Here is a 14558-nt window from a genome sequence, read left to right as displayed (position 1 = left end):
GTTGTGCTCACTGATTGCTGTGTTTTAAATGTGTGTATTTAAAATTACATCTTTATATTTTAGGATGGCAGGTAGCTAATCTGTTTCATGTTTGGCTTAGCTGATCCTCTTAAAATGGACATTTTTGGCACATCTCTTCCATAGTATTATTTGGTGGAGTCTTCTGAAATCACTGGATTGTAATTTTTTGGCTTGTTTTTAATTCTTGCGTATTTACAATTGAAGAAGCTTAGCAAGCCAGATCAGTGGAACTCTATTTTAGACAGAGCTCTTAGAAAAAGCTGCTGGTTTTCTGCTTTTATTGCCCACCTCCATAGGCTGAAGCTTAACAGGTAAGTTTCCTGAAAGAAAAATTTCCAGAAGGGTAGAAATGGATAACAGAAGGCATGGAGTCCTGCCACACTGATGCCAGTGAAGCCTTACGATTGATTACAGGATTTCATAGCCTTTTCCCTGAATAATCTGAAATGTGACATCTGCAGGGATGAAGCTCCAGTTGAGCTTTTTTTTAAAAAATTATTATTGTTGTTATTATTATTATTATTATTTGTTTCCACTTAGGAGCTGTGAACAAAGAGTTCTTTTTGTTCAATTGTTTTAGTTGTGAAAGGAGTTTTCAGAAAGGGCAGCCATTTTTTTAGATGCAAAACAGTTCACAGTACATCAGAGATAAACAAAGGAAATAATAGGTAGTAATTCTGATCTAAGAAGAAACTCTCCGTGGCCATTTCTTAGGATTTAAAACATGTTTTGAAGAAAGTCTGTGTCAGCAATAGTGTTGATTTTTTTAAAAAAAAGTTCAGAGGCTTCAGAATTGCTTCAGAAACTGTTGAACTCTGTTGACTGGTAAAGCAAGTATAGCTGGTGTGTTATAATGCAGACTTCTACAATTCTACATTTCTTAATTAAAGCTATTCTGTTCTTGTAGGCACCTGCTTTCATATGCACAATAAAAATGGCAGAAATGGCTCCTGACACTTCTGAGAACCTGGTTGTCATCCACTCCAAAGCTCACAAAGATACTATTCTAGCTAATTTTGAAGAACAAAGGAAAAAGGATTTTCTTTGTGACATTACCCTAATAGTGGAGAATGTGCAGTTCAGAGCCCATAAAGCTTTGCTTGCTGCCAGCAGTGAATACTTCTCAATGATGTTTGTAGATGAGGGTGAAATAGGGCAGTCAATTTACATGTTGGAGGGAATGGTTGCAGACACCTTTGGAGCACTGCTAGAATTTATCTACACTGGTTGCCTCCGTGCCAGTGAAAAAAGCACAGAACAAATTCTGGCTACTGCACAGCTGCTGAAAGTGACTGACTTGGTATGGGCCTGTACGGACTACCAGGCCAGCCGTAGCCCGAGTAATGCATTACCAGCTCCGGCTAACAGCGGAGCCTCTCTCGCCGTTACTGCAAACGACAAGAAAAATGAAGATCCACCAAAACGAAAACGAGGGCGACCGAGAAAAGTCAAGAATGTCCAAGAAGAAAAATCGGCCGCAAATTCTGCCGAAGATGTGCAGCTGAGGGAGAACAACTCCATGCAAAATAAGCAAAATTTTATGATGGAAGACACCGCACAAGAAGAAACAGTTGTCAGCGAACAGGCTCCAGCGAGGAGAGATGCAGAAGAAACTGAACCTGCTTGTGGCTCAGAAGCTGCTGTCGATCTGTCAGCGGAGAAAGATGAGAATTATGATCCCAAATCTGAAGGAATACAGAGCACTCAGAGCCGTTACAGCAAGCGTAGAATAAGGAGGTCAATCAAACTAAAAGATTATAAACTTCTCGGAGATGAGGAGGAAAAAGGACTGGCAAAGAGAACCGATGGAAAAAGGAAACGTGCAGGTTCTGAAGCTCGCTGTAAAGACTGTGGCAAAGTATTTAAATATAATCACTTCTTAGCAATTCATCAGCGAAGTCATACAGGTAGGCATTAAGAGACTGCTGCTTTTGGGTTAGGGTTTGGTGACTTGTTGCTAAATGCGGGCTGGTTGTTGAAATGTGCTGTTGTCTACAGCAAGACCTGTCCAAAGTAGCATGCTCATCCAAATTATAGTGTGTCTCCTGCGTTCACTGTTTTATTCTTGTCAGCAGATCTCGTAGCCTTTATGTCTTGCCTTGATTGCAGTTTAGTTAATCATTTCTCTGTTCAAACATTGAACTATATGGCAATATTTAAAGAATTGTGGTTTTTGCTTATATGAAGCTTGTCTCTTAATTCTCCTTATCACTACTGAAAAGTCATTTTTTAGTAGCTACTAAATTGCAATACATCTCACTATCAGCTTCAAATATCTAGTGAGAAATAATGCATTAGTACTTAAAAATGCCATCTTTTGCTTTTAGGGGAGCGCCCTTTTAAGTGCAGTGAGTGTGGCAAAGGCTTTTCCCAGAAGCATTCTCTTCAAGTCCATGAGCGGATGCACACTGGAGAACGGCCGTACACGTGCACCGTCTGCAGTAAGGCTCTAACAACAAAGCATTCTCTTCTGGAGCATATGAGCCTGCATACTGGTAAATATTTCGAGGCAAATGTAACCACCTCAAGTGGCACCAGGGGAGGTTTAGCTTAGATGTTAGGAAAAATTTCTTTACAGAGAGAGTGGTCAAGCATTGGAACAGGTTGCCCAGGGAGGTGGTGGAGTCACCATCACTGGAAGTGTTCAAAAAACATGTGGATGTGGCACTTTGGGACGTGGTTTAGTGGGCATGGTGGTGTTGGGTTGATGGTGGGACTTGACGATCTTAAAGGTCCTTTCCAACCTTAATGATTCTGTGATTCTCTCTTCCCCAAGAATTTGCCTTTCTGAAAAAAGGTCTTTCTCCTCTCCCTCATGTGTGCTGGTTTATTTATTGACTTCCTTACACTTGCTTGGGATGTGGCTTACATTTTAATAGGTGATTTTTCTTTACAGGGCAGAAGGCTTTTACGTGCGATCAGTGTGGGAAATACTTCAGCCAAAAAAGACAGCTCAAGAGCCACTATCGAGTACACACAGGTATAACAAGTTTGGGTTGAAGAGCTGGCTTGCAGTCCATGCTAATTTGTCCTCCTAAAGATTGACCTCCTCAAGGCTGAAAATTCTTCTTCAGTGATGTGTTTAGTCTCTGCTACCCTGATGTGTGGTATCTTGATATAACAATGGATAGGGTGAAGAAGACAAAACAGTGTATAATTAATGGAATGTTTAGAAAGCTAGCTAATCGAGAAGGACTCTTATGATGATTACAAATTAGTTACGCTGTATTTGACATACAACTTGCTTATTTTGGCTCTGCTGTGTTACATAGAAGCTAGGAATTGTATAAATTATAGTCTCTTCTGCCTGTTGTGCAAATTGCCTTGTAGTTTCCCATTACTTTGGACTAGTAACGGCAAACAAGCTTTAAGAATTGTCCTCCTCACTTCTGGAGCAAGATGGAGATTAAGTTACGCATACAGGAAGTGGTGGAAGAATTTACAAAGCATCAAGAGAATGCATGTTTGGGGGGGAGCAGATGTCAGTCTCCTCATTTCCCATGACAGTATTAAATAGAGAAAGAGGAGTGTGACAGTTAAGATAGGGAGGAGACAGTGAATCACCTTTTGTTTTATCTCTATATTATATCAAAGTGGTTATTTTACAGGAAAGTGCTTTAACAAAGATCACTGAAGAGATACAGGGGATCACTTATGCACTGACACTTTTTTTATTATTGCGACAAGGCCGTTCACTGCCGGAATGTAACCAGTGTCGTCGCAAATTCATGGATGCAGCTCAGTTAAAGAAACATCTAAGAACACATACAGGTAATATTGTCTGTCACGGTGTTTTGTGGTTTTTTTTTTTTGTTTCTTGGAAGTAGTACAGACAAATACAGACATTGTTGGGCAAATGACACTTGTCTCTGTGGTATGAACTTCTGCTCTACTTGTAAATAATGGTGCCTGTATCACTAATGAAGAGATTTGACATCAAGAACGCAGGAGCACAAAAATGCTTGTGTTACAACAGCACAGCAGCAGTGCCTATTCTGGAAGAGCTCGCCCCCACCCCCCCTTTCTTATAAAATCTGGTGCAGAAAATGCCAGTTAGCTCTCCTGTGATAGAATCCTGGGCTGGGAATTCAGTTTATCAGGAGAGCGCATCCACCACATATGGGGCTTGAAGTGAGCTAACTAGTAACAGAAAAGTGTATGCCCTAACTGAGTTGGGCACCCCTGTCTGTGAGGGATGGGTACTTATGAAAAATGCTGCTGACCAGAAAAATAATTATTTCCATTTACTCTTTAATTGCGCTGTAATAAACCAGACGTCGGCAGGACTTGGGCTGGGAGAGATGATTTAATGCATATGCATCAGAGGGTGTTTTAAGAAATGTAGAGGGAAGGGTGATACTTGAATGGCTGGTTAACAGAGATTAAAGTGTTGATCTACTTTCTTGTGATACCAAAGCATAAGCTGCTTAAAATAGTTTTCATTGAAGGGTAAGTTCATAAGATGATGGGTGAATAAGTTTTTCTTTTAAAATAGCTGTAAATAGTGGTGATTGTTTCTTCCGAAAATCAAATTGTTCTTAAGCGTGTTGCCTGCGGTTGTAATAAAGTAAGCACGAGATTGAGTTGTATATCTCATTCATTCCTTTCTCTTTCTCAGTGAAAATAACACAACTTTAAATTCCCTGAGATATGATGAGGTCAGAACTTGTGCTTTTGGGAGGTTTTGGTGTATCCACAATAGCATTAACTTGGAATACTTACTGCATTTTCTGTTGAGGTTTGTTGACACACAGAACAGTTTTGTATCTGAAGCTGGTACAGCTCTATAGTGGGAAATTAGTTTGGTGGTGGGAAATGAGAAGAGGAAGCATAATAGCAAGGTAAGTTGCAAAAATACATCAACTAAGACAAGTTCTAGCAGAAACTGGCTTGCAATGTATTTTGCTTCCAGAAAAGACAGGCCGGATGCTAGTATTACTGATGCAGAAATAACTATGGCTATGTCTCTAATGAAGTCATGGCTATGACTCTTCTGCTTTGGCAGCAATTTTGTAACACTATGTCATGAGAATACAGTCTACTTAGGAAGGTACTCCTGTTTTCAGTGGGAGGCTGTGACTAGATGACTAGAGGTCACTTATGACAAATATTTCTTGTTCTCTCATACTTTGCCCCTGCCCTCCAAAGCCATATGAAAGCTGCTAAGTGTAGCAGTTCTGTCCTAAATGTGAAGCTTCTTTGGAAACTAGCTGCTGCCCCATCCCCAGTTTCATCGTGCTTGGATGGTGTGAATTACCGCAGTGGTGATCTGGATTCTCATATCTAGTGTCTTACAGAAGCTCAATGCAAGAAGGATACGTTATGGTGTGAATTAGGATTCGCTTTGGTTGTGTAGTATCTGTTTCTTGTGAACCTTTTTGTTACTTAATTTGGCTCCTCTGCTTCTACTCAATTAGAAGAAAATGCAGTGGAAAAAAACCAAGCCCACAATTTATTCAACCCACAATAATTTAGGGGTTTTTTTTCCGACTGGTGTTCCCAGGATATCATAGGCCTAGGTTGGAGCCTTACAGGAAGCCAACCAACTTGTTAAGATAAATGGATTTGCTTTTCAGGTTTGGAAATGCGGGCTTACTCGTCTGCATGGTGCTGCACGTGAGCCTAGCATTTAATGCCTGCTAGTTCAGGGGCAGCCTTTTTCAAACTTGTCTGTTCCATGTGGAGCACCCACATCTGTATGATAGATATGTTGTTTGTTGCTCTGAGGGCTTGGATCACCTAATTCTTTATCTTCAAAGAGGAGAAACATCAGAGATGTACCTTTAAAATACTATATCCTCATTTAACTAGTGAGTTCATTCAGTTTCAGATATCCTGTACTGACCCATGGCAGAAGTGTGAGGATTTGACAGTACACACTTAATACTGTGTATGGTAAAATGTAAAATGTTTTTTAATATATTGATGGGAAGTGCTATATTAAAAGTGATGTCAAATTTTTTTTTCATAGGAGAGAAGCCCTTCACTTGTGAAATTTGTGGCAAATCATTCACAGCTAAAAGTTCTCTTCAGACTCACATTAGAATTCACAGGTAGAGTACGTCTAATTTTCATTACATTCTTTAAAAATGTAATTTCTGATCTGATACCTGTGTGTAGTGCTTGTTTAATTGTAGAATGGTCAGGGCTTGGTTTTGTTTTGGATGGATGGTTAAAGATTGACATTTTGTTTCATCTATTTAAAGAAATAATTGGTAGTGGAAAGTACTTATTGTTAAATACTCATGTGCCCAGACATGCTAAGATTCTTCTTTTGTGTATTGTGTCTGTTTATGAGAGTATACTTACTGCTATATTATTTATGTGAAAATTTTACAGTAAATTTTTGTTTGACAGCAGAACAGTAGCTATGATGTAACAAGATTATTGGAGCATTGTCTGGTTTCCCTGTAGTCTATCACGTCTCTTTAACAGCATTAGTTATCTTGTACCCATGTCAATGTGAGGCATTACATAAAGGCATGTCAGATTTTAAATCATTGCAGAACTGCTGTGGGCCTTATGTAAAAGAAAACATTTCCGGTAAAATTTCTTGTCCTTTTGAGACTGGCAGCAAGTTACGGTTTAGAGACTTCTTTTTGTTTTAAAGTCCACACTGTTAATTAATGTTCTTAAAATGGTCAGTGCTTACAGTTGTGCAAAGTAAGTTGTTGCATTCTTGTCAAGGTCTAGCAGCATAAAGTTTGTACCAGCTGGTATTAACGACAGGAGGGCAGTTACATCATCTCTGTAGCTCTTGCATATATACTAATGAAAGTGTGGTACAGTTTGTGGAGTCAGATAGAAATAATTAGGAAGTCAAATAGCACTGTCAAAGTGAATATTTTAATGAGATCAAATACTTTTTGTTTTTTTGTTGCAGAGGAGAAAAGCCATATTCTTGTGGTATATGTGGAAAATCCTTCTCTGATTCCAGTGCTAAGAGAAGACACTGTATCTTACACACAGGCAAAAAGCCTTTCTCTTGCCCAGAATGTAGTTTGCAGTTTGCTCGTCTGGACAACCTGAAGTCTCATTTGAAAATTCACAGCAAGGAAAAGCAGTTTCAGGAAGCCAGCACTGCCCCAAGCACCAACGCCAATTCAGAAGAAGTGAGAAACATTCTTCAGCTGCAGCAGTATCAACTTTCTGCCTCTGGAGGGCAGGAAATCCAACTACTGGTTACAGATGCAGTACATAATATAAACTTTATGCCTAGTCATAATCAAGGCATTAGCATTGTTACTGCAGAAGACGCCCCAAATATGACAACAGAGCAGGCTGCTAACCTCACGCTGCTTGCTCAGCCACCACAGCAGTTGCAAAACTTGTTGCTTTCAGCTCAGCAGGAGCAAGCAGAACAAATCCAAAGTATCAATATGATTGCAAACCAAATGGAGACTGCCCAGCCTGAACAAATGCACGTCATCACTCTTTCCAAGGAAGCACTAGAACATCTCCATGCTCATCAAGGACAAAGTGAAGAAATCCACTTAGCAGGATCTGCACATCCAGCTCAGCACGTGCAGCTGACTCAGGAGTCAAATCAACAGTCTCACTCTAGCCAAGATACGGTTCCTTCCCATCAAATCAGTGAAGAACAGAATCAAAGTGTACACGTTTCTGAACCTCATCAGCAGTCTGTGTCAGTAAATGAGTCCTCTCATGAGCACGCTATTCAAGGACAGGCTTTCTGAAATGCTTATTTGTCATCAGAGGGCTAGGCTATAGCATGCTTCTCATCCAAGCAGTGATTACACAGATCACACTTTCTTTTCTGCAGCATAATCTATCCGAAGATGCATTTCTTGGTGATTTTTCATGGGTGGCTTTCAGTTTTCTTAACCTTATTTATTTTAGGCTTTTTTTATTTTTTCAGATTGCTATTTCTCTACCACTTGCTCCATACCTCACAAGCAAATGATGTTTTGGGTTTTTTTTGTGCCTCATACACATCCATGCCTACCGAGCAGATATTTGGCCCCTTATTTCCATTTCTGTGTGACTCTCCAGAGAAGTGTACCTTGCTGGTAGAACAGTGCTTAAGATGTCTGCCGATCAGAAAGAACGACTTCTCTGTCGAAGTCAACATTACCTGAACTACTGTCAAGTTAACCAGTACTTTTTGCAAAGTTAACACCATGTGTCTTAAGTTTAATGAGCTTTTGCTCTGCAAGTTAATGTATAATTTTCTATGTGATCATTCCCTTAAGTGCATTTTGATTTATTGACTACCAGATTTGTTTGTATTGGGTTGAAATTGTTGCAGCCTTTGACTGGCCCTGGGTTGTCCCTTCTATTTACTGTATGCTGTACAAGTTTTGCTCCTCAGAAATGCTTAAGCCAGTGCACTTGGATAGTGGCAATGAGATGTGGTGGTTACACTGGACAGCTGAAAAGCCTGAATTCTGCTCTGTTAGTTCTACCACTCGCTCTGTGTGACTGTGGGCAAGGTAGTTGACCTTTGTGCCTTAGTTTCATCATCTAGTCTGTGGGGATAGCATTCACATGCTCTGCCAAGCACTTTGAAGAGCTCTTGATGTTGAAGGCACTGTCTATTGTTGTGCAAAATTCTCTTCCTGACAGGACTTGGTCTAAGCTTAGGAGCTAGTGTATATTTAAAGTGTTATTTTTTTGTACTTTTGAGAACAGAATGTAATGTTACTTTTAATATTCGTTAAAGCTGGTAATTGTTTTCGTGGGGACTTAAAACAATGAATCACTTCAGAGCATAATGAGCTATATAAACGGGGCATATAGCGTTGAAGTTGTACAGCTGTTTTCGCTGACTAGATTAGATGTGTACAGGTTGTTTTGAATACTGACCAACTGCTAACAAAAAATATTTGACATCTTAATAAAATGCCATGCCAGAATACCTGCTTTGCCTTTTCAAGTTAAGCTACTGGTAACATCTCACATAGTGTACTTGTGTTAAAATCCAGATAAAATGCCACTGGTACTTAAAGCAACATAGTCAGTTGTCACTTCTGCTTTAAAGTGTCATACTTGTGATTTACATTGTTACTTTATGTTTTAACAAATGCAAAACGTAAAAATTAAGGAATTAGCAGGTGAATTTAAAAGCAAAACAAAAGATCTTTGTACTTGCTTGGCTTCTATGGCTGCCCAGAGAGTCACTGGCATAAAAGCCCAGTGCATAGAGTGATAGAATAATTTAGAAATAATTTAATTCCAGAAGCCATCTGGTCCATCACCTCCCTCAAAGCAGGTCCAACTAGGTCATGCTGCTGTTGTCTGGCTGAGTTTTGAATGCTTCCAGGGTTGGAGATCCACAACCTCTCTAGGCCACTAGTTCCAGTGTTTGACCATATTCATAGTGAAAAAATGTTTCCTGTATTTAATTGAAATTTCCCATGTTCCAGTTTGTGTCCACTGCTTCTCGTCCTGCTGCTGCGCCTCCAAGAAGTGTCTGGCCCTGTCTTCTCTACATCTTCCCATTAGGTAGCTGAAGACAGCAATAAGGTCCTCCCAAAGCCGCCTCTTAAGGCCTTAATCAAGCCAGCTCGCTTAGCTTTTTTTGTCATGTGCTCCAGCTCTTTAATCACTTTGTCGGACTTCTGCTGCAGTCAGCCCAGTATATCAATGTCCGTCTTGTTCTGGGAGCCCAAATTCTGGATGTTCCTTGCTCAAGTGTAGACTACTCAGCTGGCTCCCAGCTGTGTTCTGCTGGAGTGTGGGTAAGTGTCTCCATTTTGTCAAAGTACTAGATCAGTTTTCATAGAAATTGGTCATGAAACCTTTTCATGTAGACAGTGGGAATAAATCAATGCAAAAAAATGTCCCACGGCAAAACTGTAGTTAGGCTTTTCACTTTTTGATTTTTCCTTTCAGAATAGAATTTGTATACTTTTCTGCCACCAAAAAAGAACCAGCATATTCTGCAGTTGTACTTCAGAAGCTTGAAGTCTTGATGCTGGAAGAACAGATGAAAAAGGTGCAAGTGGAGCTTGTTATGACATCAGCGAAAATCTTACTGATTAATTATATAAATTTAAGTTTACAATAAATATTCTGGTGGTTTCATCCTAACAAGTTTGATTTTATCTAAAATACTGTACTGGGGAGCCGTAATACTGTCTGGTCATAGGTCTGGAACTTGCACTGAGTTCCTTCTCTGCCATATACCTGGGAATCCTGAAATGCCTAAAAGCTGGTTACAAGCTAAGTTCTAAACTACCAGTAGAATAACTTAAATACTTTCCTCTGTTTTTGAACTTTGATTTGTTCATTATGAAGTTCTTGCAGGATTAAGTATGATGCTACAGTTACGCTTGAGCCACTGTCACATAGAGATTGCTTGATTCTTCCCTTATAACTAAAAAGAACGAAGTTTTGGGCTTGGAATTTTCTTACGCTTTTGTACCAAATCACCACTGAAGAAATGAGCTTCTGAGAATAGCACAGCAGTGACTCATCTTGCACCCTGTGTTGCTTAAGCTGTCAGGCACACGTCGTAGCTTGCTTGAGAAGCTCGCGTGGTTTCTCATACCACAGACGTTGACACCATTTGCTTCCTTTCCAGTGAGTGCCTTTCTACTAAAGATGAAAATAAGCCCCTCTTCTGTGTGTGCGTTTTTAAGGCTGCAATTGAAGCCTAGGATTGCTTTGAAGCCTAGGATTGCTCTGAATTTGAAAGGAACCCCCTTCAGCTTTGCTTTTTAGTCCAGCTGCCACTAAGAACTATATAGCAAAAAATGTATGCCTTAAAAAATGTTTCAAAGCTCACTAAATATCTTTACCCCTTAGCCAGTAAACACCTTAATTTCTCATTTCCTCACATAATCTTCTTAGCAAATCCATCTCACTGCTTACTATGCTAAAATGAGATTAGGATTTTTGACAAACACAGGAAAATAAGTAGACTAAAGAAAGAGCTATTTTTGTGAGCAATTAACACCATTGTGTGTTTCTTCTACTCCATTTGTAAGTGACCCAGTGTAGCTGAACTCTGAAGAGATTTTACTATTATTTTTTCAAATGCAAGTTTATGAAATTTTGGCTTTTTCTGAAGATTGGGGCTGATTCTCCAGGTGAAAGTTGAAACAAATTCCTGAGGGGTAGAGCAAACAGGCTGCATTAAGCGTGTATTTGAGTATTGTGTGTATACTGGCTCTGCTGCCAGTTACGTTCATGGTTTAGCTCTAAGTAGCGTTTCGTGACCTTGGAAATCTAAAGTTCAAGAGAGTTTGCTGTTCTGTGCGTGGAAGCTGAGACGCTGGCAGTGTAGATTAGACCAGTGGGCCTTCCAGTCCTGCATCTCATTTTTGACAGATGAATATCGGTATTTCACGTGAGCTGCACGAGCAAATTTCCCTGCCAATACAAAAAGCTTCATCCCAGCATGCGTTACTTTGCAAGGGGTTTTGTTTATGCTTGGTTTATGCTCTCTTTTCTGCTCAGAGGGACGAAAAAAGCACTGCTAGGGGTTGTACAGCAATGACGTCTTAGCACCTGAGTAGAAGACATGACTGCCTCACCACGGACTCTTTCAAACTGAATGCTTATTCACAGGCTGAAGTTAAGGGTGTCGAGCGCAGCGTCGATCTTGCCAGCCACTCAGGGAAGAGTTTGGCTTGCATCTCTTTTGTTTGTAAAACGCTTGTTTTACTGTCTTAGCTGGTTAGTCATCATGATCAAGTTATGGTTGGTGTTTGCTAAGACCTATCCTAGTTTGACTTTTTTTGGTTTTTTTAGTCTTTTCCCACTTCACCTTGAATGAAAGCTGGCATGGTGTGTGTTCCTCAGCACTGCCCCACTGCCCATGTGAGCGAGGCAGCCTGGTACACTTCCTGCCTCCCCATGTCTTCCATCTCTGCAGCAGACTGTCTCACTGACTGTGCAAGTGTCCACATCCCAGAGAAGCTGAGTCTGACTTGGGAGCAGCCGAGTGGAGACCGGTTTGCAAAGCAGGTGTGCCCTGGAGGCTGGGCTGCTTCCTGGATACGCTTCTCTTCCCGTCTGTGTAGGATTTTTCCCAATTCTACTGCTGTTGCAGGTTCTAACCTCCAAGAGCAGAGAAGGAACAAGTAATGCCATACTTTCCATAGCTGTGGTTTCATTTTCAGGACCTCTTGTATCTATTTGTTAGAGGCATTAAAGAGTCTGCTTCTTGCAGACCTGCAGTCCTGTGAGCTACAACAATCCTATATGCTCCATCCCTTTTCAGATGCTCCATAAAATATAATGAACAATGAATGGTTTTCTACAACAGATGGACCGCTGTTCATCTCTGGCCGAAGCAATTCTTCTGAATAGAAACAACCATCCAGGTATATTCTAGGTGAACCAGCATGTCACTGTAGTACGCTTACTGCTCATTTCTGGCTAACATTTTAATCCTACCTAACTGAAAGTATCTTTGGAATAGCACGATGCAGAGCTTTGCTTTAGTTGGCAACTCCCCACTCTCTGTCCTGCAAGTTTTTCTAACATCCGCAACTGTAGCCCACTGGCTCTGCATTCCTGAAGGGAACCATCTCTCATGTGTGTTCATGGGTCTTCCGTCCAAACCACTGGATCTTCCTTGCCCTTGAAGGCAGCATGCCTGTGGCTATTACAGCAGTCACGTGGAGAACTTCAGGCCGGTGTAGACAGCCCGATTAGTACATTGTCATCTTCAAAATCAGGTTATCCCTTTGGCTTTGCTTTAGATTTCTTGATAAAGTGATGTCAGTTTCTGCCTTCCACCTGGAAAACTGAGCTTATAGAGGTCTGTCTTCTTTCTGGAGCTGAATCTGTCCTTCGTTCCCTGGCAGTAGGAAGTTTGTTTTTGAAGTCTCCCATGCTGCTTGCTTTGACCGCTGGGTGATCTAACAGCTGCGTTTTCCCTGCACAGTATCTCTCAGAAAGGACTTGTGACAGCCCCAGAAACAGCGGTAGTGGCCCTCCCACTAGTCATCGCAGCACGCTGTTGTGGTTCAGCAGCTTCAGCAGATAAGCTGTGCAATGTTTCCTCTCCAGGTGTTTGTGAAGTTATTTGGCACCTTCAACAAGCACAGCATTAGTCTTTATGCAGCTTTCAGCTGGGCGATGTTGTAGTCATTTGACTCACCCTTCACCAAAATGTTGCTGGGTGACCCCCAGCAGCTCTCCTGCCTGAGCAAAACATTTATGCTCATCTGAGTATTACGAACAAGTGTGCAGAACAAGATCCTGTTGTCATAAACAGGTAACAGAAAGAGGCTGAAATGAATAATAGTCATCCAGTTCAAGGGTTTAGTATTTATAATTTTGATAATTGGCAACATGTTGAACAGATTTAATGTACTTGAATTACAAAGTGTTGTGAAAAGAGGAGAAATAAAAGCTAGAATGGATAGAGACAGCAAGTAATCGGTGGCTCTTGGCTTCCTCTTTTTTTAAAAAACAACCATCATAAATCTTCAGAAAACAGTCCTGTGCAGCTAGTAATATTATGCTTGTTTGGTTAAGTGTTGACTTTCTTCTTGCTGCATTTTTTTCATTGGCTATTTAGCAGCATATTTGTAGTTAATTACCTTTCTTGCCCACACTGACAGCAAGTATTTCCACACCTAGAAATTATCAGTTAAAAAATAAGAAGAGCTAATTATTTTATTTTTTTAAAGAAAAAGAAACTACAGGAGCCAGTCATTTGTATGTGCTGAATTTGTGTGTAAATTTAAACTCGCTTAGCCATTGCACACATCAATCTATTTTTTTTTTAAATAATATGCATTTGATTGCCCTGGTTTTAATACTTCCATTTTATAGTACAAAAAGGAGGAAGAGGCATTTTAAAAGGCCAAATAAACTTCAGTTGTATTAATCTGTATCAAGCTAAAGATAGGGATGTAGAGAAAAACAGGTAGCGGAGAGAATGTTTTCTGAAGCGTTACTGATTTTGTATTTGGGTATGCCGCTTCTCTTCTTGACTTTTAAGGCTGCTATAGACTTTGTTTGGCTATAGCAGAAGCCGTATGGTCTGGCTACTAAAATTAGGTTCTACTTGTCACAGCCTGCAGAGGCTCCGGCAGTCGTCATGCTGGCCCTGGGGAGGAGGAAGGAAAGGGCTTTCCTGCGTGTGGCTCAGTCACAGTCTACAAAAAGGAGCTGCAGGGGAACATGCTGCTGCTTTACTGCCGTCAGCTACCATCACGCCTCGGCTTGTCTGCTGCCACCCAGTACCGCTGCGTAAATTAAAACTGCCTTGTCTACCTTAGGATTTTATTATGTCCAAACTGTGCCATCTCCCTCAATTTTCTGCATGTTTTCAGCAGGACAACATCATAAAATGAAATTATAATATCTTGTACATGGGTCTTTCAGGCAAGAGAGCAGCTGTGGCAGCTAAACCTTCAGAGTCTGATAGTCATCACGGTCTTTGATGACATGAGGATGGAGCTCTTCAAATCCAACATTGCTGCAATCCCAACAAAATAGCTATGAAAGTGTGACCCTGATGAATCGCTGTGAGAAACTACCACTGAGCCACACACGGACCAGAGGAACTTCAGGGCTACATGAGGAAGCCCTTCTGCAACCTGTGATTTCTT

At 40.7% G+C, this 14558-nt stretch overlaps 1 protein-coding gene across 1 annotated transcript; it reads left to right on the top strand.

Annotated features, from left to right (window-relative positions):
* Positions 1–955: 955 nt before the first annotated feature.
* ZBTB24 (zinc finger and BTB domain containing 24) lies at positions 956–7718 on the top strand (the record flags this gene model as incomplete). Its single annotated transcript, XM_081998523.1, has 5 exons — positions 956–1928; positions 2349–2516; positions 3709–3792; positions 5993–6074; positions 6905–7718. 5 exons carry the CDS (start codon positions 956–958, stop codon positions 7716–7718), a joined length of 2121 nt encoding a protein of 706 aa, XP_081854649.1.
* Between the last annotated feature and the right edge of the window lie 6840 nt (positions 7719–14558).

This window comes from Phaethon aethereus (assembly GCF_964289735.1).
Source record: "Phaethon aethereus genome assembly, chromosome: 3".
Lineage (NCBI taxonomy): Eukaryota > Metazoa > Chordata > Aves > Phaethontiformes > Phaethontidae > Phaethon > Phaethon aethereus.
Note: the sequence above shows the minus strand (reverse complement) of the source record. Positions and strands in the feature narration are given on the sequence as shown.